The sequence below is a fragment of the Silurus meridionalis genome, chromosome 12 (assembly GCF_014805685.1).
Source record: "Silurus meridionalis isolate SWU-2019-XX chromosome 12, ASM1480568v1, whole genome shotgun sequence".
In the NCBI taxonomy this organism is placed as follows: Eukaryota; Metazoa; Chordata; class Actinopteri; order Siluriformes; family Siluridae; genus Silurus; species Silurus meridionalis.
Window position 1 is genome coordinate 14551743 of NC_060895.1, and position 21082 is coordinate 14572824.

Here is a 21082-nt window from a genome sequence, read left to right on the forward strand (position 1 = left end):
ATATGAAGCGGAAAATGTGCAACAGACATGTCTTGTAGAGAGATGAAGAAAAATAGCAGAATACAGAAATACTTTGCTATACATTAGTCAAGTGAATCTGGCATTCTTACAAAGCTGAAGTATGCTGAAGTCTGCACTGTTTAAGACTAATGTTCCTCATCCAGATGAAAGACGTGAGAGAATTCTTGTTATTCACTTTGAGACGCTCACCTTGATTCTGGATTTAGCATGGTCTCTGAGGATTCATGTAACAGAAGAGTGTATCCAGGGTCAGGCACTGCTCCAGCTTTTTCTCCGACAGCTCTTAAGCCAAGAACGCCACCAAATACTAAGGCATTTCCTGCTTCCTCATATTATTTTTAATGCCTGCTATGTTAGCTATATCAAAGCTAATCATATTTAAAACAGTAAATGTTGCATAGATTATCATATTTTTACAGGAGCATTACTTGTTACTTGCTAAAGAACAATATGCTCAACAGAAAGTTCTACACGGGAACACAGATGTGTGGGTAATGTTGAACATGTGGTTAATCAACGGGGTCACTGAACACAGCTAATGTGCTCTCCTGATCTCTGTACAATCTGGCTTCAGATGAGCAAACACAACTAGTTGCAACTGGTCTCTCCTTCCGTGAGAGTGTGCTGCACATGACCCTCCCACTGTTCCCAGATCTGTCACTACCTTGAAATTAGGAAATAACAAAAAGCGTCCCGATGCCCAGGGCACTTAATCACTGGGCGGCCTCCCAACAGCCGAGTTTTTAAGGCTTGTTTGACTTTGAGTAAACACAACCAGGAAATATATTCACTGGCACTAAACATTTATGCACGGGAGGCATGCTTCAAACGGTTTTACAGGAAAAGCTTAATTCAAGAAGGTGCTTCACGAGCAATATGTTGAAACTCACGGTAGTAGCCAATGACAATGGATGACACAGAAACAAATCCCAAAGCCACCGAGTTTATGCTCACTGATTCACAACCTCTTGAGCTTGTCACTATGAACTGCTGAGAATTATATAGGATTAACAATCCAGGGGAACACGACGTGCAAAGTCCTTTAACAGGCAGAAATGTTTAATTGATTTAACAGCTTTAATTGGTGTCAAATGGTGAAAGTAATGAGGAAGGCATGGGGACAGAGAACAAAAGCCCAGCGCTGTCCTATTGACCTCAGGGGCTTCCTCAAGCTCATAGCTTCTTATTGAGTCAGGATTCTTATCATTATCTCAGCATGTTTTACTGACACATATGAGCCACTTTCCTGTCACAGTCTAGCCAAATGGAAAAGGTGGGGTTTAGCAGGTAGACTTTTTTTCTTGCACATTGTCCAGAATTAGTCTTAATTTCTTTTTCATAGTGTTTCAGGAGGTTAATACATACATATTATACATATTAACAGTGTAAACTTAAAAACATGTTCAAATGTGATCAAAATGTGGCTTTCGAAATTACAATAAATCACACACACACACACACACACACACACACACACACACACACACACACACACACTTATCTTCCTTTCGAGGACCATCTAATGACAAATATTATTGCATTTAATTAATGCTATGCTGATTCTCCTCGGGTAGCTGCCAAATATCCCCACAAAGATATAAGACATGGACGGACACACACACACACACACACACACACACACACACACACACATTTATTTTACCTTTGAGGATCATCCGTTGACTAATATTATTGGAATTAATTAATGCTTTGTTGTATCTGTGTTCTCCTGGGGTACCTGCCAAATGTCCCCACAATAATAAACCTCTCTGATAATTCCATGTATTTGGGGACACTTGTGTCCAGCAAGATATAAAACATAGACACGCACATGCACACGCACATGAACGCACGCACGCACACACACACGCACAGACACAAACTACTTCAGATAGTGCCATTGTGCGTCATAGCGCGCGCTCTGGCCTGGTTTTTATTATTTGAATGAAGATTAAATGCATGCTGGACTCCTTGTCTCAGATGCTCACCGCGATGCGTGTTGCCAGTCTCGGTTCTCCCTCCACGGCCTCCCGGTTCTTTTGCTCTCCGTTAGCCCTGGTTCCGTCCGGCCCGTGCGAGGCGCCTCCTCTCGCGCTCCTCTCTTTGCCTCTCCGGTTCCCGGCGCCCTGCTGTACAATACTGAGCAGCTGGAGCGTCGCCTCGCGCTCTCGGTCCGAGATCTCAGCCTGACCGCGCGCGTAGCGGTTCTCACACGCCGAGTGATGGCGGCGGCACAGCTCGATCCGCGCGCGCAGCCGCTCCACTATCGCGCTGTGGACCGACACCGGATTTACCGATGCCATGGAGCCCGAACCCACCGAGCCCAAGACGGGTGGGAAACCCGGAGCCGTGGCCTGCGCCGGAGCCGCTTCACCCATTCCACAGCTTTTCCGTGCTCGATTACAGCTGAAGTTTGAGCCTCGTCTTGCGCAGAAGCAGAGCATCTTAAAAGCAAACTACTCACAAGCAAAGCTCTTCAGCGTGGCCCGGCAGGAGGCTTTCTGAATCACGACAGTCAATTCGTGCGCAATAAGTCTTTCCCGTGTGTGGGTTCTGAACTTATCACCACCACGCTGTTTGCCACAGTTGCAAATCCAACTCAAGGTGTAACTCCTTACAGGAGAAAAGCAGTGTTTTAAAATCGGTAAAGCTCGAGCACAGCCCTCAGACGTGTCCGTGCGTCCGGTTTTCCTCCTACCGTGGAAATAATAAGTGCAATTACAGCCTACTATAATCCACAAAGAAACTTCCGGAGAAAAGGAGATATCTCACTGCTGTCCCGTCATTCTCTTCCCTGACGCGTCTAGTGCGCGGTTCCTCGCGCCTCCTCCCGATTACTACATAATAGCTGAAGCTGTACCTCTTCTCCTCCCCCTCCTCCTCCTCCTCCTCTTCCTCCTCATCTCTTCCAACCGCCCGCTGGCGTTTCTCCGGCTGCTCTTACACTGAATAAAGCCGGAGCTTTGAGGGAACGTGAGATCAGTGTGCGCCATCTGCTGGAGAACTACAATCTCAAAAGAAGATTTTTTTTTTTGCAATTCTTTTCAACAAACGAATTAATGAAAGCACTTAAATATTTTTTTCCTAATTAGACACTATTTATTTTCAGTAGATGGACATTTAAGATCATCTCATGCAGGTTGATCTTCATGTATATGCACAGAACACCTAAAACCACTTAATATTGTGTATTATCCTCCTTGTGTCACCAAACCAGCTCTGAACTTTTCGAGTTTCAGATTTACTGTGGTGTCTGACACCCAATAATCATAAGCAGTTCCTTTAAGTCCTGCAAGTTGCAAAATGGGTCTCAATGGATTTTAGTCTGTCATCACGTCCCACTGATGATCACACTGAGACCTAGGGAATTTGAAGGCTGTCAACTGTCATGTTCTCAAACCATCTGATCCAGAGGTGGGACCATGAAAACTACACGAAGCATCCAAGTTAGAAACGTTATTCTACAACTTTTAATAAAAATCTTGCAAAAGGTTATTTACAGCTGATCAATTTGTAAGTGTAATTTATCTTTAACTGATTGGTTACTTGTCTCAGATTATTTAAATGAGCAGTCAGTGAGAATAGCACCATCTGCTGACAAGGCAAGTAGCGCATTCAGCGTCCATCTGTTTTATTTAGTTCTTTTTTCTATTATTATTATTATTATTATTATTATTATTATTATTATTATTATTATTATTGCTGGGTTTTTTTTTTTACTTTAAATTTTTTTTACCTTTATATAATTTGTAGGTTTTTTTTGTTCTTTTCTTCCTCATGATTTAATTATAATTTATGCTATGATTGTGTGTGAATTCTTTTTCTTTCTTTCTTTCTTTCTTTCTTTCTTTCTTTCTTTCTTTCTTTCTTTCTTTCTTTCTTTCGTTCATGTGTAATAGTGCATCAGCTGATAATAGCACAATCATTGTCATTGTTCTAATTAAAGTCCAGGGCCTACTGTGGCATGTGATTGAAGTCTGCACTATGCAACTCAGCACCTTAACGACAGCATCAGAAGGCCCTTCTTCACCACAGCATCTCTGTTGTCATGTGATTCGATGAGTCTTACAGTCCCTCTATTTGAAATCAATAGTCAATTAAAAAAGCAAATGTAAAAACATGGCTGTTTTCTCTGATCTCATCATTTGGAGTAAACAGCAGATGAGTGCAGCTGAATAACAGCTTTATCAGCATTGAACAGCAGTGGCGAACAAAGAGATAGTGGATAAAGATAGTGGTGGAAACATGTTGATATAATGAAGGTATGAGTCAGAACACAGGGAGATGTTTATTAGGACAAGCTGAGTCATGGCTGTGGCTGCCACAAGGGGTCAGCAGGGCTTAGGGATGAGCGTTAGTAAGCTCAGAGACAGCAGACACAGGGAGTGGCTCAACAATACACAATACACATAGTGATGAGGTGAAGGTGTTTAAGACTGACCTGTGAGCTTATCCCTGAATATTCAGTGCAAGATTTCAAGCTACTAAGGAAAGAGAAGAAAGTAAACTAGATCAGGATATGTTAGGGATGTAACAATACACAAAGTTCACGGTTCGGTACATACCTCGGTTTTAAACTCACGGTCCGTTCAAATTTCAGTACCATTAGGGGAAAGAAATGCAAAACAACAAGCAAAAAATGCTAAAGAATTCATAGCGGTAGCGTTAGGCGCTAGCTACTGTCTGGTTAGTGGCTTAGGCTAGCACTAAGGATTCTTTAGGGTTTTCATGCATGCACAATACAAATCTTATTTCCAGAACGGAGTGAGTAGCCACAGTGACACTGTGCTAACTACAGTTCCTTTACACATGGTGTATGTTTACTGGGTAGTATACTGTCTGTGTAAATAAAAACATTATTCAGTTATTCAATCTCCATAAGAAATGTGCCGGTCTTGAAATTTATAGGAAAAATAAAAATGACATTTTGTTCTATAGTTAATACACAATCTTCATATTCATATGACCTGCTGGCAACTTTTGCAGCTAACCAATATTCTAATTCTTCCAATGTTCTGAAATGCATAATCACAATTACCTACACAAGAGAAAATGTCAAAGCTGGTGTTTGAACTGCAGTTTATTGGTCAACATTCTGAGGATATAATATCATGAAATAACAATGACATTTTTATTTGTATCCCAAAAGTACCACATTAGACCATTTACTGGCTTTACTTGGCATATTGCTTCACAAAGATCAAGATGCGTAGCATAAATTAATGTTAGTAGAGCCACAAACTGTCATTCTTACAAGGAATTGTCTTCCTGTGAACACACGTAATAAATTAATAAATTAATTCACAAGCAATTGAGTATAAAGGCTTTACAGTAATTGTAGAAATAAGACAAAGTGTACATTACTTGAGAAAACTCAGTAAAAAGAAAACTTTTTTTTCTATCTTGCTCAGAGAGCAATTCACCCGACACACTATAACATACACATTAACACAACATAGATATTCAGTTCACTTACACATGCTCTCCCAGGACAGCACATTACACATTTCACTTATAGCACACACAAATGGCATGGAGAATAACTGATTTCAGTCTCACTGCCTTTCAGCAGAATCACAGATTGCTGAAGGACAATGCCAGTGCACCGTTACCACAGAAGTACATCTCCAATGTTTTCCAAAATCAGTGTTACAAAAAAGTAGCCCCATAATCTATGCTGACAAAAAGCAGTAATCTTAAATTAAATTAAAGGTCCACCTGAATTGGAGTGTTTATCTAATAATAAATAGAAAAAATTCCTTGATGTAAAGCATATGTAATTCAGTTCAGGCCTGGCATATACACTTTCAATCTGTTAATGCCATTTTATGACATCTTAAAATGGCATGTAATTTATATTTTGGAATTTCTAGCTTGCCCTTTTAGAAAAATCTAAAAAGGTTTCTTGTTTGTTTTTCTTGAGAAAGCCATAAATATTGAAAACCAAAACAGAGTATGCTAATATGCTAAAACACTTGCTAATAAAAAAAATAAATAAAAAGTAGCTTACAGTAGAACCTCCCAAGTAGCTCCACTGAGGGATTTTTTTGTTTTGTTTTGTTTTTTCTGAAGGCTTCGTATGACAGTGCTTTTAAATAGAAACTGCATGTTGCGTCTTTAGACAAAAGTAATGCATTAATCAGTAATAAAGAAACTGGATCTGCTTTCTGCCCTTTAAAACATAATACTCTTCATTACTGCAGTAAATTCCAATTCAACCTTTTCTTGACACAGTACAGCTGTAACTGATTCACCTGGTTCATTTCAAAATACTTTGTTGAACATTTCACAGTAAATGTCCCACTTATGCACATTCGTGACCTCATATTAATCTGGAGTTCACAGAGTTTACACGGAGCTGCACCAAAAATGATTGACTGGAATGACAAGTCGGTCAGAAAATGCTTTAGTGCTGGTCAACTAGTCCTACAGACTAGAAACACCAGAGCTGTATACTATGCAGATAAACCATTCTATGAATTATTGATGTATATAAAAAAAACTATTAAAAAAAATCTGTGCGGTTTTTTTAACGTCTGATAAATAAAGACTAGAGTGGCACTTCTCCTGGCACACAACTGCACCATTTAATAAATATGGCCATGAAAACTGGAGGAGAATATACACATCACATCAGTCATATCGCCCTTGAAAACCACTTCAATATTTACTGTCTTTTCTACATTTTTCTGATAATATACCTGAAAACCAAAATTGCATGAACGAAAAATGTGTCCACTAGCAAAACATTTGGCAAGGACAAGCGGATTCAATTTATTGCTAAGTCTCTACAGGGAGAATGAGCGATCTGTTTTCATCGTCTTCCTCACCGAACATGCATAGCTAAGCTAAATCTGCATGGCTGGATCTCTCAATACACAACTCAGCTACATAGTTTAAATATAGTTTCATAAATTGAAAAGCTTGTTCTTTATACCGCACACCAGTTTTGCCATTTCTATTTTTCGCTGAGCTTCATGTTTGCTTAGCCACTAGATAATGTTATTCAGGTTTCTGTCTTCGCAGAATCAATAGAAGACAGACTGTAATTCAAATTGACTGGAAAGCAGTTATTGTAAGCTCACTCAACTCAACTAAAAAAAACCCTGTTATTTAACTTCCATGCAGCACCCATTTGTTAGTATTGATAACACTGCACTACAGATAGCTTTCCACCAATCAGTGATATCTGTGGCCCATATTGCACTCCCAAATATAAAAGGCAACTGCATGCAACTCATGCTGCAACTGCATCATCTGAGGTTCTTATTTGGTATTTTCTTTCAAATACGAGGCTTTAGTTTACAAGGGAAGGGAAAGATTATTGGTACTTAAACATGTGCATTTTCAATAATCAGGGAGACAACGCAAATGTGCAGCACGATTCACAGAAAGATCAATCTGCACCTTGTGCCTTGTAAATTGTTAAAAACAATAACCTGTGACGGTTTGTACACATACACATTGAATTGGTGATTACATGGTCTGCCTTCTGTTTATCACATTGCAACGTTCGCATGTCAAATATCATATTCTAACGTTTAATTGGTTTTTAATGTATTTTGGGGAATATCCTCAAATGTACAGTCATCTTTTTAATGCTACAGTAGTTAGCACATGACAATTATTACATAAGAGTTAGTATCAACCTATATTTACAGTAGCATGTTTTCTACCTGGTGCTATAAAAAGGTTACTTGATAAAAAAAAAAAAAAATCAATCTGCGATTACGATGAAACCGAGGACATATTCATTATTTGGAAAAGATAATGCTTTGTAAATAGATACGATTACAGATCCAAACATATAGAGCACTATGTTTTGTTTAGCTTTCCTTTTTTTTTTTTTTATCCAAAGACCATGCAGGAAGAAATACCCATGGAGTTTAAACATAGCTACTTTTGGTTTAAATCAGAATACAGAGTTTTGGAGCATTAAACAGCAGCAAGTATTCAGTTCCTTGGAATGAGAGGTTTAATTCTTCTGTTCTGACTAAAATGAATTGCTTTATTTAGTTTGATGCTACCATACGTCATCAGAGTGCTAACTAGCCAACATGATATGACTTTGTAAAAATCAAAGAAGCTAATTTTAGAAAATGTTACATTATTAACAATTTATTATGCTATTATCTAATTGGCTGTACTTGAGAACTTTTGGAATCATGTCAATCTGTGTATTCCCTGGAGCATTTGTACAAAATGGAAACTAGTACCTTTTCAGTCAAACAATTTATAAGACACAAGGAATTTTTATATGCATAGTAAAGCACATTTGTTTTTATGTATACCATACCGATTGACAATGAAACAACAATTTCAGAAAATGATGGGCTTAATACTTGTCCATAGTTAAGAAGCAAGGCAGTTCCTTGATGATCAATGACTATTTTTCCCCTCCATGGTATTGTTATGGCTTTGTGTTCCATTTTATAGCATTGCTTAATGTCTTGCTGTATGTTTGTGTTTTGCTAAAAGATGAAAGGTCCCTTGTCATGGCACACCAGTCTGAAAACGAAGTGATAAGGAGGCCCACGTGCAGAGTGTGTTTCATCGTGCTGCCAGAATTAGCATGTTAGCACTCTGTCAGGATTTAATGCCTTTGGCCGGCTCACTGGCCTGCCGGACGTCCGTCCACTCCTGCATGGTGCTCTGAAGGGCCCGTGTCTTATCCTTGTCCACCTGGACATAGTCAACCTTCTCATCTGATGTCGCGGAAGACGTGGAAGGCTGTGAGGAGAGAGTGAGGATAAAATTTGTTTAATTGGCAAGAATGACAAGAGCAAATTACATATTACACATCACATTTGTGTAACTATAAAGTATGTTTTATGATCCTATATTTAGAGAACAAGACAGGACTTCTCTCTTTACCCAGCTGTTTTCTACAATCCCTTTCATATGTTTCCTCCCTGAACATTTCTACGTGTTATAGGGATGATTTTCAACATGTATTAAAAAATTACATGACTGGGGAGCCAAACATAGGGCAACTTAAGAGGAAAATTGTTCAAATCTCGATGACACTTGAGACTGGGAGTGGAGGTTCACCTTCATTCAGGACAATGACCCTAAGCATATTAAAAGCTACAATAAAGTTTGAGATAGTGAATACACCCTAGTCAAAACCTAGACTTCAATCAGGTTGAGAATCTGTGTCAAGATTTGAAAGTTTGGGAGATTGGGACAAATTATGACTGACATGCTGACATTGGTGAGAGAGACATATCTTAGAAGGCTTAGAGCTGTAGTTAAAACCAAAGATGCCAAGTTCTACCAAGTATTGGTCAAAAGTGGTGAATACTTATGCAAACAAATAATTGTTAGCTTTATTATTTAAATACTTTTGTGCCACAGTAGAAAAATATTTTGTACCTTCATCATTTTGTGTAAACAAATGGCAAAAAAATGTAACTCTCTCCCTCCCTAGACAATCATTGACATGTATGAGCATATGTATATGAAAGACGGCACATAGTGCTTTCCTAGAGTCTTATGCTGCCCTGTGATACAGCATAAACAGCACCCTGAATGTTGGTTTCATCTTTGAGACATTAGCTTTTACCAAGCTGGAAGCGGTCAGGTGATATAAGAGAGTTGGAGGTGTTAAGTAAAAGGAAACCAAATTGTATATCAAATGGGGAACATAAAAAAAAATAAACATGACTGAAAACAGCAATAGTGTTCATGTCAAATATATCACAACAACACACCTACAACTTACAAATATATAACTATTATAATAAATAATATGAGTTTTAATTAAAATGCCTTTAATGGTAAGAAGGTACAGCATACTGTATATGTTACCTTTCTGTGTGGACCAGGGGAGCCAGACTGGAAATCCAGAGCCAAGTAGTCAACATTACCACCTTTCCTAGAAGCAGGGCTGCTGGTACCACTTACTGCTGGCGAGGTAGATGCTGGGTTTTGCTACAGATACACAACATTTATAATTTATGAGTTTTTAAAATAACTTTCAAATCAAATCTGCAACACTAAATCTTATCTGGTTAAGCATATAATCTTTCAAGAAAAAAAAAAGGTAGCTGAAACATACTGTTTTGGAAACTAGAACAAGAAAGACAATGTCATGTAGAGATAACATGAATCATTGTCAAGGACTGCTTAGATTTTGGCAGTCCACATTTTTCCTAGGAGGAAAAAAAAGAGGTTTCTCCTATGCTCATATATTCTATTTGCAGACAAAAAATTCTTCTTTACTTTAAAAACATCTTACAAAACACAGCAAAGATTAGTTTAAAGAGATGTTGCTAAATACAGTCTTTAAGATACGATAGTGAGTCATATTAATCTGAATCACTGTAAGCCTTCCAAAGTTTTTAATATGCTTTAGGAAGAATTACCAAAAAAGGCATAAAAGCTACTTGTGAGGAGAAACCAAGAATGCAAATATACTGTTATTTTTGCACTGAAGAGAATGATAGTTATTGAAAAACGATGAATGTGCATTAGTGAAGGCCACAATAAAACCTTGAAAACTCTGTGAGAAACTATATCATCAAAGAAACAATTTTTCTTGATTAAGAGGATACTTTAAACCACTGTGCTGCTGTGAGAAGAGCTACATGAATTATGTCTACAATTTTAACAACCCTGAATAACATGCATTAGTGGGTGTGGTGACCAAAAGCAGCTCAACTGTTAAATTTGTGAAAATATATTCAAAGTTACTGTCATTAGTCACAACAAACTGTTTTTTTTTTTTAATGTATACATTGGGCTGATAATGGAATGAAACAGTCCAAATTAGAAGCCGACATGGTACTAGTCTGCTATCTCTATTTTCACAACACAAAAACACAGGAGTGTCACTTAAAGCCCCGAAGAACAATTATACTCTAAAGACGAAAGAAAATGATTTCCTTTTTCAGGAGTTAAACGCACCATTGCCACATAATTTTCTTCACTGTCTGCAGAATCAGTGCTGGTGATGCTCTGCGTGGAGATGGGTCGACAGTGTTGTGAAGAGATGGAATTCATAACAGGCCTGGAATTAAACAGAAATGCTAATTGATATTGAATCCCAGCAGATCCTTAATTATATAAATGTTTTTCATGTTGCTTAAAACTGAACGGGATATACAGCAAAAAAATCCTCACAGTAACTGAAGATTAAATTCTGAGCTCTAACATCACACACAAGTTAACTAATGACTAAACACAAACAATTTCCAGAGTTAGTAAATGTGGCTCATAATCACTCAATTACTTACACAGGTCTGCTCCATGACAGTGTAACAGGGCTCTTGAAAGGAAGCTCATCAATGATGCCATTGTTCCTCAGATCCAGAGGCGTTGGTTTTACTGCACATGACCATTAACAAGAATTAATAGTACTACGATAGTAGCAGTACAATAATTTGTAGTATTTAATAATTCACTTAAATATATATCACAGAAAAATATATCCAAATATTTAAATACTTGGATTATGTTAATAAAATACTACCTTGGATGCAGTTAACTCATTACTGATAAATTCATTACTTGACCACCAGTGCACTGAAATGATCAAAACACACCCCTCACCTTTTCTGTTGGGCTTAAGGTTGCGGTTGATTGGTGGAGGTGTGACGTCACTCACACGGCCTGGTCTGTAGCACATTGACGCTGTACTGCCTTTCCTGGCTGGCAGAGTTGCAGAGAATCCTGGGAAGTCAAAGTGGTGTGGACCAGGACTCATGGGAATGTAGTTGTTCTTGGGGCTGTCAGCTAGGGCAGCATTGAGAGGGGAGGTGGAAGAGCCAGGGTTCATAGGTACATAGTTGTCGTCAGAATTTCCACTGTCTGAGCGAGTAAGTGGAGGTTTTTCTCTCTGCCAAAAGACGTGAAAATGTAACTCAAACTAGGTTCACATGCGCTGAGTTTAATGCTACAAAAAAAGACATGATGTTGGTTAAAAATAAGGTTTTACCAGGTACGAGCTGAAGCCATCGTTGACAGATTCTACAGATTGACCAGAGTTATTAAAATAGTGTGGACGCTGATTGCTGGTCTCAAATGAGGATCCTGCAGAGGAGAGAAACATAAAAACCCTCTTCACAAACAGCTTCCAATAATAAAATGTTTTGGAACATTTCTGTCAGAGATTCGTGTGCTGTGTTAAAAAAAGACAGTCATTCCTACATAAATTTCAAAGCAGTGAGCAATCAATTCTCAGAGCAGTCAACACATGAAACTACTTCATCACACACTCCATTGCTTTCCGATTATCCTTTCTGGGAACATGGCTGCCAAACACAGGTGCATGAACAGACTGTTATTGAGCCAACAGGGTCAGAAGGTCACTTCCTGTTACTCCAGACATGTTGGCCTGGCCTGACTGAGCACAGAGCCACTATGGAGGCCCAGCACAGAGCCAGTACGTCTGTTTTTTTCTCTGCTTATCAGGCCGTAACGAGTCACTCTGGGACTGCGTGCATGGCTTGAATTTCATTATCCTCTCTGCAGATCAGAGTGGCACAAGCCAGATTGCCTCTGTTTCAAATCAGATGTGAGCAGTGAATGGAGAATGGGAGCGAGAGATAAAGACACAGGAAGAACAGGGGAATGGAAAGGAAACAGTCAATAACTAAGCAGGCAGCATGGAAGCAGTGGAAGCCTGAGATTATCAGGTGAAGCATATGATTTTGGTTGAAATTAAGTTAAAAAAAAAAAATAAAGTTAGTTATATAAGTGGCAAATTGTTAATACCTCTGTGAAGCTTGATGTTCTCTACAGCTGGAAGTGTGTTCCTTCGTGGGATGACGGACATGTTGGCCACTTCTCCATTCTGTCCTCCAATTGACTGTGGGCTTCCCCAGCGTGTCTCCGAGTTCAAGCTAGGTTTTGGTGGCCTGGGGGGTGGGTGGCCACCAGTTGAATCTGCACTGTTTGGCGTCAGAGCATTGTGGTTTCTATCGAATGTGCGAGGTATCTGATAGATAGAGCCAGGTGTGCCAGGCAGGTCATAATTGTCTGGAGGGCGCTGGTCATTGAATTGCGCAGTGGCAAGAGCATTACAGGGTGTCTTATACGTATAAATTTCTTCAGCTTCGAGGTCCGAAGGCTCCTCGGCACTGTGGGCTCGAGGCAGTGCGTAACAGGCCTTCCCGGATAAATCTGCATGCACCCCAAGCTGCTGTTTGTTGGACTTGGGGAGGCTGTAGGAGCCATGCAGCTGAGAGCCAGTCCCATTTATACACTGCGAGACACCATGAGCTATACGCTGCACTGCTGAGTCACTGCCCAACAACAAACTGCCACGCTGTGCCTGTGAGAAACTGGCACTTCTGGTGAAGAAATAAATTGTATTAATAGAAATATATATTATAAATGTTGTCTAATCCCTGTACAGATTTGACATGAATTATAAATTATTCATTAAATGTGGGGAACATCCAAAAAATTTATTTATATCACTTTTTGTTGTTTTGTAAATGAAATCTTTCATTTGAACCACATAAAATAGACACAAACAATAGTCAGTCTCTATGAATTTCCTTACTTTTTCCTTATATAGTCCATACATAAAAAAAGAAATTATAGTATTATAAAGGTTTACAAGGTTTGTTTCAGGATTTAGTGCAAAATCAAGATATCATACCTCTTAATATGGGGTATGTTCAAGTAAGGGATATGTTTATAATTACATAAGACACCATGTGTAACAGTTAAAATCTATATTATATAGGACTGCCATTAATGCTATGTTATGTGACTGCCACCCAAAAGCAAACACAGTCAGTGTTTCTAACTCTTAGTCATGATAGATGATGCTATTAGAGTCCATAATAACACATTCTCACATTCAGCTGAGTCATTTTATTGCAAACGCAGTCTGATATAGTGGGACTATGAGAAAGGTGCTTAAACTTGCATCCATATTAAAAAGTTGACTTTGTGTAAACAGGAGTTCAACTAACAAGAGATACTCTCAAGACAGTGAGATTAAGTATCTTTAAAATTATTTTTTTCAAGAACTGAGAAAAATGAGATCTGAGATCAAGAACTGAGAAAAATGAATCTACTGGTCAAACCACTCCTTACATACCCTGAAGCCCTGAAAATTATTTAGGGTCATGAGCACTTTAATCTATGCCCTGAAGATAATGTGTCATGGAAAGTAAGGCTGAGTGGGTGACATTAAGGCCTGTATCCACTAAAAACTATTATTATAATTTTTTTTTGTGTATTTTCTGACCAGGGAAGTGGGGGATAGCCCACAAAAGTCAAAATTCAAGAAGCTATCTTGAAATAATTATCCAAGAGGCACACAGGCTGAATAAGATCACTGAATCTGAGTCATTTTATAAGATAAACACTAACTACTTCTCAAACTATAATTAATGGCAGTGTAATGTCACTGTTGTTGCTTCTTTGACTAATCCCCTCTTTACCATGGTTTTAGACTAACTTTATTTCTGACAAAATTCATTCTACTTGTTTTCTTTTTCATTTACTACTTTTCTTGTTTTTAAGTCTTTCTAATGCTGTTGGTTTGGGCAATGCTGTCTACCAAAATCTAGGCCTGTTCATGAACAGGTATATGTATATTGGGATAACATGATGCTTTTATTTGCACACAGGTGAATTTCAATCGACTAATTATGTGAGATCCGATGGCAACTGGTTGCACCAGAACAAATATAGGAGTGTCAAAGCAATAGCAGTACTATGTAATCACAAAATTCTAATTGATTCAGAATGATATTCTGTTATATTCCAAAATTCTGATACGGTTAACTAATTCATTAATTATTTGTACTTTTGGCATTTATACAAATTTAGGAAATATGTTAAAGCAACAAAACTTTCAAGGTCCTTTATTATCACAGCCATGACATTAGGCATGATAACACAAAACTGTTCTGTTTTTATATTCATTTATTTTTCAAACTAGCAAAAAACTTTGCCATAACATAACTTTTGCAACAATATTGTTATTTGAGAGGGTAGGGAAGAATATTCTGCAGAGTCTACAAACAAATGACTAGGAAGTTTACTAATTATACTTATTACCATGTTTGGTGAAAAAGGCATATACATTAATTGTACATAAACTATTTGAAAGGATTTAAAAGGTAATTGTTTTATTTGCTTTGTTGGTTAAGTTGACCTTCCACTTCTTCAACCTCTAAAGCAGTGGTGACAGCATTTAGTCATCTGTTTTTTTAAAGATAGCTTCTGCACCTGACGCACAGACAGCTTCTTTCAGCGACCCTTGCGCTCTGTTCTGAGTGGAAACTGTCTTGCAAAACCTCTGTATGACCCTGGCCACTGAACTGTAACTCAGTTTCAGGGTGTTACTGATCTTCTAATAGCCTAGGTCATCTTTGTGGAGAGCAACAATTCTAATTCTAAATCCTCAGAAAGTTCTTTGCTATGAGGTGCCATGTTCAACATCCAGTGATCAGTAAGAGAAAATTGAACTGCTCTAATAATATATACACAAATTTGTATGGTCCTGTCAAGCAGACAAAAACATGAACATGATGTACAGGACCTGTGGGTTTGCATGGTTAAGCAACGTATAGCTATTATCACTTAGGGTGTACTCACACTTTTGTTCCCAACTATTTTTTATTATAATGGCTGTATGTTGAGTTCTTATTATAAGACAGTACATTTGCACTATACAAGCTGCACATTGACTACTCTAAAATATATCCAAGTTTAATTTCTATAGTTTTGTCCATTCATGAAATATAATAAAATGGTTACTTTTGTGAAATACTGTATGTATGAAAACAATAATTATTCAAATTAGGTGTTATTCGGGCAAATTACACTATTTCCAGCCTTATTTTATGACTTTGTGCTTTCGGAATACCAGAGTGGTCTCCCAACCATCTCTCTCTAAAGTCAAGTTATATCAAATATTGTCATGTTAACCATATACAGTACAATACACAGTGAAATAAAACAACATTTCTTCAGGATAAAAAATTAACTAATATTAGATAACAAAAAACTAACTAGAAATAATTTTAACATCGGTCCTAAAATTCAGAGACAAAGATAGGCTTTACTGACTGATTTTAATTAATTTCTTTACAAATACAAATAGAATATAGAATAGAATTACAAATAATATGTAATAATATGAAAACTTATGATCGCTAATGAGGGGTGACAATGGTTGTCAAGCAAAAATATCTAGCAGTATTGTTGTTGTGTGGCCTGTGAACTCTGAGCGGATGCTTTAATACCATAGGAAGCCTACACGTGTGGTGTACAGAGGTCATGAGTCCCTTACCGAGTGTTTTCACTCTTCCTGCTCATGCACTGGTGAAGAAGGAGGTAGTCCTGTGGGGCGCTGTTAGACAGGGGTGCATGGGAGTGGCGAATTGGCATGTCAAAGGTGAACAGCATTGGTTGGCTGGAGTGTGAGGGCACAGTCGTCTTGCGTTCACCAAGCAGAGGAACCAGAGAACTGCTGAGGTCACCAGCCATGGAGCGAAGCATGTGGGTAGTAGATGGCCTATCATCTGCATAATAAAAAATATATGTAATTATAGAAGATTTAGACATTGTATATGAGAATTAATTCAGGCATCACAGAAAGTTTAAATGGCTATAACTTAAGTTAACGCAAAAGCAACACCAACGTTAAATACAAACATTATGAGGTCACAGGAAACAGGATGTCCTGAATACTTCAAAAAAGATTTTACTTAAAATGACCATCCAAACTGGACATATCTGTTTATAAAAAGACACTTCTCAGCAGCCCGCTTCTCTTTCCGGCCATGATCAATGAAGTAAACAAACAAGCAAAATAAAATTAAGAACATTAAGCTGTAACATTCTAGTTGGCAGTTTGTACTGAATAGCTTTCAGTGTGCACTACAAACTCAATCATTAGAGACAGCCGATCTTTGATGAGAAGGAACAAAAGAAGGAATTTTTAGGTCTCTGTCTTCAGCCAAAGGTCATTTTTATAGCACATTTTTCCTGCTATGTTAACAACAAGCAAAATTGTGCAGCTTCTACTATCTATACCGTGCCTGTTTTTCAGTCTTAACACAAAGCTGTGTGAACAGCATGGCCTTTGCTTTGGGTTGTTTCTTTATGATTTTCGCAGCATTGGTCTGCTGAGTGGAAGCAAATCTCAGGCCTTGCAACTGAAAATAGACCAGGCGGAAAGCCAAAAAAACAGAAAGAGCATATGACCCTTTCTTCCCACCACCCATCATCCTCCTCACGCACAACAAGCTGGGCAGAAAAAGTGCGAGAGTGCCAAAGAGTGGGCGGAAAAGTAAGTTTATTACACCTCTTGAGAAGATCTGCACTTTCCACATGTGGTAGTGGGAGGAAGAACGATATCCCACCACTACATATCCGAGCCTCATTACTTCTGCTCTTCAACTTAAGGGTCATGTGATGCATTTGTTCATTATTTGCTACTATTAGGTAAATACTCAAGAAAGGAACGAGTTTCTTCCCTAATAAACCTGAGGAATCAGCATGACAGTTATTCAATACATGGACCTCGGAACACTGTCATATCCCTGACGTATCCACAGACAGAGGGAGAGGGAAATAAAGACAAAAGGAGACACAGATGTTCCTCACATTGCTCTACCACTGGACAACCGGAAAAAGGCTATGACCAGGCCATGGTGTCAATGGGCTCACACTGGTCTTCAATTAGTCCATTGTTTTATGAGGAAGCACTACCAGTCTCATGGCTAGTTTAGAAACCACTCTTCCAGTGGCCATTGAGACATCTGTTAATGCTTCAACCATCTCTGAAAGAGCTCTGGTCCCGATACAGACATGATAAGTATTGATTTATTAGGAGATGCTCATCCCCCACCCAGTACAAAAATATACACTCCACCTTTGTTAGAGAGCTTGTTGGAATCAAGTTACATGATGGAGAAAATACCTTCAGGCAGTGCACTGGCCCTGTAGTTGAACTATATAGTACTATATATGTAGAAAATAACATTATAGAGTAGTGATGAACCAACCCAGGAAGTAGGCCTGATGGCTCATCACTAATGCTAATTGGATTGGTCAATACATTTGCACCAGTAAAGTGGCTAAAAAGATTATATTCCAGACAGATGGTATATGTAAAAATGTCAGGACAGACCTTTCTCCAACAATTCACAAAAAAATAATGCTAGCATTATTAAAATTTATAATTGATAGATTTAATAATATTAAAAACTAAAGTCATCAATCTTGTTTATTGAATGCTGTTTTCACCAGAAATGTTCACCAGAAATGTATCTGTCCACATTTTTATTTTGAAACAATGCACAATGACATACAAAAAAAAAAAAAAAATCCTATTTAATGATACCCAAATGTACTATGCTGTCCAATTTTTGGTACACATGTATGTGATGGGTCAAAGAGTACATGCCAATATTCCTATAATGGCCAATACTTTCGTATTCACTGGCAAGGCTGCCATAATCTAATAACATCAGTAGTCCAAAATTAGTGAAGCTGGATAAGGAGAAAGAGAGGAGAAAGGCAGCCTTTTATCAAAGCCTCAATTCCTTTGAATACTGAAGAAGTTATCCAAGGACAGGGGATAATGTGATTTATAGCTTAGTACAAAAATAGAAATATTGAATGACCAAATGATAAATCTGATTTAGTATATTAAGAAATACCACAGATACCACAAAAATACACAAAAAAAAGATTGGTGTACCTGTTAAGTACTAAAATCTACTAAAGCATAATCCTGTTCATAAAATTTCCTATCAAAATAGAGTAAACCTACTTTCATTTTATTGTGGTGGGGCTTTTCTTTAACAATTTCTGCAAAAAATCGATTTTAGTTATGAAAGTTTATGAAAGATGAACTTCGCCCCATTTCTTCTGGCAGACAATGGATAACTTATTTTATCACTTAGATTTAATTCTCTTGCACAACACCCTGTACAATGATAATGATGCATCCAAAATGGTATGCCAAGAGGCAAGTACATTCCTCGAGTTGGAATGCTCTATTTTTCCTAATGAGGCTGACGTCAATAGATAACATCTCTGGCCATTTTAAGACTTCTTTGGGGGCTGGTCAGAGATTGACAATAGTTGTTGTGTTATGGAAAACTTGAGGCCTAATAATATACCTCAATAACTAGAACTGGTGGCATTTAAAACTGGAAACTAACTAGCAACATCCAAAGTAAAGAGACATATTTGAGAGGGATAATAGACAGTGAACTGAGATGGTCAGGGAAATGGTCAAGGAGACTTGCTCTGAATATAAAGCAATTAGCAGAGTGACACAGCAAGATGAGGGCTATGTCCCAAGAGCCAGCTTTCTTCAACCCCCTCCATCACTGCCTGCATCATGTGAGTGCTGCTCACAACCACACAGCAACATCAATTAGCCTCAAGAGCTTGGGCTGATCAATCTGTGAAAAACTCCTGCTTTTCCAAGACCAGAGAACCAAACCTTAATTCTTTTTTTTATTAAGAAAATGCAGAAAAAAATAGTTTCTCTCATGTCCAGGTTTCCAGGGAGGTTGTAAAAACCAAGTGCTACTGCAAAGCAGTAAACAGATGATGGGAGAGGAGTAAAGAAGAAGGAAAAAAAATAGGAGTGAAAGAGTTCACTGCGGAGGATTGGAGGATAGCATTTCATCTTCTCAGTGGAAAAAGTGAGAGTAATACCTCGAACAGAAAACATCAACTCCTTTAGCTAGAAGAGTGGAAGACAGCAATGCATAGTGTTTTTTACATTTGGCAAGCATTTTACAGTGACTGAGAGAAATTTCGGATGTAATAATGTGAGAATAAGAGAATGCAATAAAGGTTACAAAATCTGGTCAGGTTTGTCTATTAACAGCTGGCAAAAAAGTGATGTGGCTAACAATGCAAAAGCAGGAGATAGTGTATAATTTTGCACAAATCCAATGGTGCATACTAACGATGTTAATGTTGTTGTTATTTAAAACTGGCAGATTTTAAGCAAATTATTCCATTAGAGTATTGCTGACCAACAGAAACACAGTGAAAATGTATTTGGCAAAGTTGACAATGAACCATCACTGGGTCTTTAAACAAGGACCTTTAAGCTCTAGTCACTTATAATTGTTAGTTGAGATGCTGCACCTGCTTTAGAAAAAAACAAGGAAATCAAAGAAGGAAATTACACATTTGTTTAGATACACATCTGTCAACTAAGTAAATTACATATATCCTTTTAAAATGTAACTAGAACAGAGTATAACAGTGTTTGACGAGCCAGGATCAGCAGTTACAAACTAGTGGAACCGACATGGATTTCCCTTGATGATCTCATGACCTGCTTTCAAAGATCGCAGCCTAATGGCTTAATGTTATAGACACCATGAGCTCTACTATAGAAACAGTACATTAGCGCACACATTTAGCACATTTTAACTCCAAATTATGTAGCTGTAAGTGGATTGTATTACTTGCTATTTATTTGCTACTGTGGCACATAGCATACAAAGGTAACATGACATATCAGCTTTCAGGTTAATGCCATTCTACCAATCCACATATATTATGTTATACTGAAAGGGAGTTTGTGTAAACACTAAGTAGACTCAGCTGTAATCATAAGCAGACCATGTCATTTCCGGAAATAAATTCTTGGTGGGTTTTTTTTTTTTTTACGGATTTTCTTTTTTTTTATAATGTACCAGAAAGAAAAAAGTTACTGATAAATGAGACATATAAAGACATCAGAGCATAAACATGTGTATTGTGTGCTGACACAAAAATTCAATTACAAAAAAACCCTGCAAAGGAAATTCAGGAATTTGACACAGCTGGGTTTAATGTTTCGATACTCCTAAAGATCTTGATTAACTGAATTAACTGTGTTGTATTAGGAGATAATCCAGCCCTAAATAACCTTTGGACGGCACCATTTAGATCCGTTTCTGGTGGGACCGAGTACAAGTCTTCATTTCAACCTCAGTGACCTTCATTGTAATTAACTCTCACTAGTTTAGAACAGCAAAAACAGAACACAAACAAATGGACAGCCATACGTGCCACATGATGATGCATAAAAATAGATTAATATCTTCATGATTAAAGTATAATTTTC

General features: G+C 37.9%; 2 protein-coding genes across 2 annotated transcripts in view; both read right to left on the reverse strand.

Annotated features, from left to right (window-relative positions):
- zmp:0000001236 (mastermind-like protein 2) overlaps nucleotides 1-2911 on the reverse strand; it is a 42848-nt gene extending 39937 nt beyond the window's left edge. The window contains exon 1 of the mRNA XM_046862945.1: nucleotides 2010-2911. Coding sequence (XP_046718901.1) covers nucleotides 2010-2465 — 456 coding nt within the window. The 5' untranslated portion in view covers nucleotides 2466-2911. The remainder of the gene's footprint in view (nucleotides 1-2009) is intronic.
- Nucleotides 2912-5083: 2172 nt separating this feature from the next.
- Nucleotides 5084-21082, reverse strand: part of gab2 (GRB2-associated binding protein 2) — a 43937-nt gene continuing 27938 nt past the window's right edge. Inside the window, exons 3-10 of the mRNA XM_046862816.1 lie at nucleotides 16283-16514; nucleotides 12739-13316; nucleotides 11960-12054; nucleotides 11575-11860; nucleotides 11259-11349; nucleotides 10930-11032; nucleotides 9832-9954; nucleotides 5084-8751 (exon numbers count right to left, since the gene is read on the reverse strand). Coding sequence (XP_046718772.1) covers nucleotides 8608-8751; nucleotides 9832-9954; nucleotides 10930-11032; nucleotides 11259-11349; nucleotides 11575-11860; nucleotides 11960-12054; nucleotides 12739-13316; nucleotides 16283-16514 — 1652 coding nt within the window. The 3' untranslated portion in view covers nucleotides 5084-8607. The remainder of the gene's footprint in view (nucleotides 8752-9831; nucleotides 9955-10929; nucleotides 11033-11258; nucleotides 11350-11574; nucleotides 11861-11959; nucleotides 12055-12738; nucleotides 13317-16282; nucleotides 16515-21082) is intronic.